Source organism: Gymnoscopelus braueri, assembly GCF_963280865.1.
Source record: "Gymnoscopelus braueri genome assembly, chromosome: 6".
NCBI lineage: Eukaryota > Metazoa > Chordata > Actinopteri > Myctophiformes > Myctophidae > Gymnoscopelus > Gymnoscopelus braueri.
In genome coordinates this window covers 27,838,651-27,841,150 of record NC_137607.1, presented here as the reverse complement: position 1 = coordinate 27,841,150, position 2,500 = coordinate 27,838,651, and the positions used below count along the sequence as shown (strand labels likewise).

Below are 2,500 nucleotides of genomic sequence, written 5' to 3'. Positions count from 1 at the left end.
GTGTGTCTGTGGTTTCCCTTTTTTCCATCTTTCACACTGGTTTCTCGGACTTGTAAAAGTGATGCTGTTAAAGTGAATGGGGCTACAGAGGCTTATATGAAACTAGACCCTGCTAAGGTCTGTGCCAGCTGTCCAAATGTCATTTCTTCTGATTCCTCTACTGTGCTCTCCGTAATGCCTCAGTCTTCTGTCAAGACAACTCGGCTACTTCAGACAGATTCTCTGCTTGACTTAATCCTCCCAGGCCTGTTACATTCAGCTCTTATTTGGTTTATATTTTGGCTCATCCAATACCAATGCAATTACCTTTCTCATTATACTTTGCTGTCATTCGAAAAAATAAAAGGTAAATCTAAAGACCATAATCACTCGCTCTCTCCTCCAACACCCTGCCGAGTGTTAGTAAATTACTGTAATGTGTTAATGAAATCTATTCCGGTCGGGGCTCTTTGGCCTCCTCTGTGCTGCAGGGAGGAGAGCTGCTAAACCTGGGTGGTCCGGCCTTCTCCCTGGCCCCCGACGGCAGTCTCCACATTGCCTCCACCTCTGCCAAGGAGTCGGGAGAATTCATCTGCACCGCCACCAACGCAGCAGGCTACAGCTCCAGAAAGGTTCAGCTCACTGTCTACGGTAAGTCCCTGGGACAGAAGACTAAGGGGAGTTGGCAGATGTGTTTGGAAATTATTTGATGAAGATAAACATAATTTATAACACAAAAAAAAGTGTCTCAGAGAATGTACAAATGGAACCAAATGGGCGCTTACGGGTGTAATTCTCTCTTTCCCTTACTCTCTGTAACCTTCACCCTGGCTCTGTCTCTTTCTACCCATCTCACACATTCACTAATATTGCATACGCTGTGTGTTGGCCTGTGTGTGTGTGTGTGTGTGTGTGTGTGTGTGTGTGTCTGTGTGCGTGCGTGCGTGCGTGCGTGCGTGCGTGCGTTCGTGCGTGTCATTGTGCGTGTCTTTATCCAGTCCGTCCCAGGTCCAATACAGGTGATGGTGGACTAGGGGGATCCGAGGCACCGTTTAGGCTTTCCGTCATTGAGGGCGAAGATGTCACTTTGCCCTGCGAGGTCCACAGTGTCCCACCCCCCATTGTCTCCTGGGCCAAGGAGAGACAACTCATCTCCCCCTTCTCCCCAAGGTAACACCTGAGCATACATATGCATATACCGTAGTACACAAACTGACACGCACATGCTCACATACACTTGCCTGCCAGCGTGGTTACATTATGTTTACTTGCATGCACGCATTTACAAACGATTTCCCTCACGTGCCATATGCCCATGCCAGGACGCTATTGTCTGGACCATGCAGTTGAAGCATAAGTTACATAATTGAGCGTTTTAAAAGCAGCGAACTCCTGTGATGTCTAAGCTGCAGTGTGCTCTCTACCCTGGCCTCATAACCTCAGGCGGGCGGTTTGTGGTTTGGTTAGGATGACAGAGTGATACTCTTCTCTGTGATCTGCTGTACTATTGCATGTCTGGTAGAGGAGCTGTAATTTTGGTTGGTGGTGGATTAGTAAGGCCTAGTGGATTATCTGTTTATAATGATGAGTGAGTGAGTGGAGGCAGTGTGTGTGTGTGTGTGTGTGTGTGTGTGTGTGTGTGTGTGTGTGTGTGCGTGTGCGTGCGTGTGCGCTTGTGCATGTCGGTCTTTTTTTTATGAATCTGTATTGCACAGACTCAAATCATCTCAAATGTGTGTGTGTGTGTGTGTGTGTTCTTCCCAGGCACACCCAGCTTCCCTCTGGCTCTATGAAGATCTCAGAAACCAGAGTGACAGATAGTGGTCTGTATGTGTGTGTTGCGTCCAACATCGCTGGCAATCTCACCCAGTCAGTTCACCTCAGTGTTTTGGGTAAGCACCCAGAGTTCAATTACTACTGCTTGATGGTCATGATTCATGAAGCCTGATTTATACTTGTGAGCTTGTAGATCTGCTATTCTTGGCACGGACAACATCGTACGACAGAATATGAAATACGCATTAGTACCAGCATTCTTGTTCGCAAATTGGAGAGTTCCTGTTTCTCTGTTTATTTGGACCGACTGGTACAGTCCAGCTGGAAACAAAGTTGCAGGCTGAACTTTTAACACATTCTCATCATCCAACTTCCACGGTACACTCACTCTGATTGAGTTTAACAACAGTTGTTAAATTCGCTCAGTCAAAACATTCCCATACATCATTGCCACTGACTGACACATCCTCATTAGAGGTTACACAGTAGAACACTTACTGTCTGCTCACAGCACACTCACTGTTAGTCACTGAGGACTGTAGACAGGATCAATGTAAAAGTATTTAACCCCTATGGATAGAAATGTTATGTAGAAGAGAGGGGAGACGAGAGGAGAGGAGAGATGAGGTGTGGTGTGGTGAAATGACAGTGTAGTGTAGATGGCTTCTGGAAGAGGCTGGAACTCTGCAATTAACCTAGCACAATTAAATGACAGATTATTATCATGTAACTGTGTGTGTGCGTG

The 2,500-nt window shown here is 46.5% G+C and overlaps 1 protein-coding gene across 1 annotated transcript in view; it reads left to right on the top strand.

Annotated features, from left to right (window-relative positions):
• Positions 1–2,500, top strand: part of hmcn1 (hemicentin 1) — a 219,447-nt gene that overhangs the window by 153,910 nt on the left and 63,037 nt on the right. The window contains exons 21-23 of the mRNA XM_080431586.1: positions 471–630; positions 978–1,149; positions 1,744–1,871. Coding sequence (XP_080287712.1) covers positions 471–630; positions 978–1,149; positions 1,744–1,871 — 460 coding nt within the window. The remainder of the gene's footprint in view (positions 1–470; positions 631–977; positions 1,150–1,743; positions 1,872–2,500) is intronic.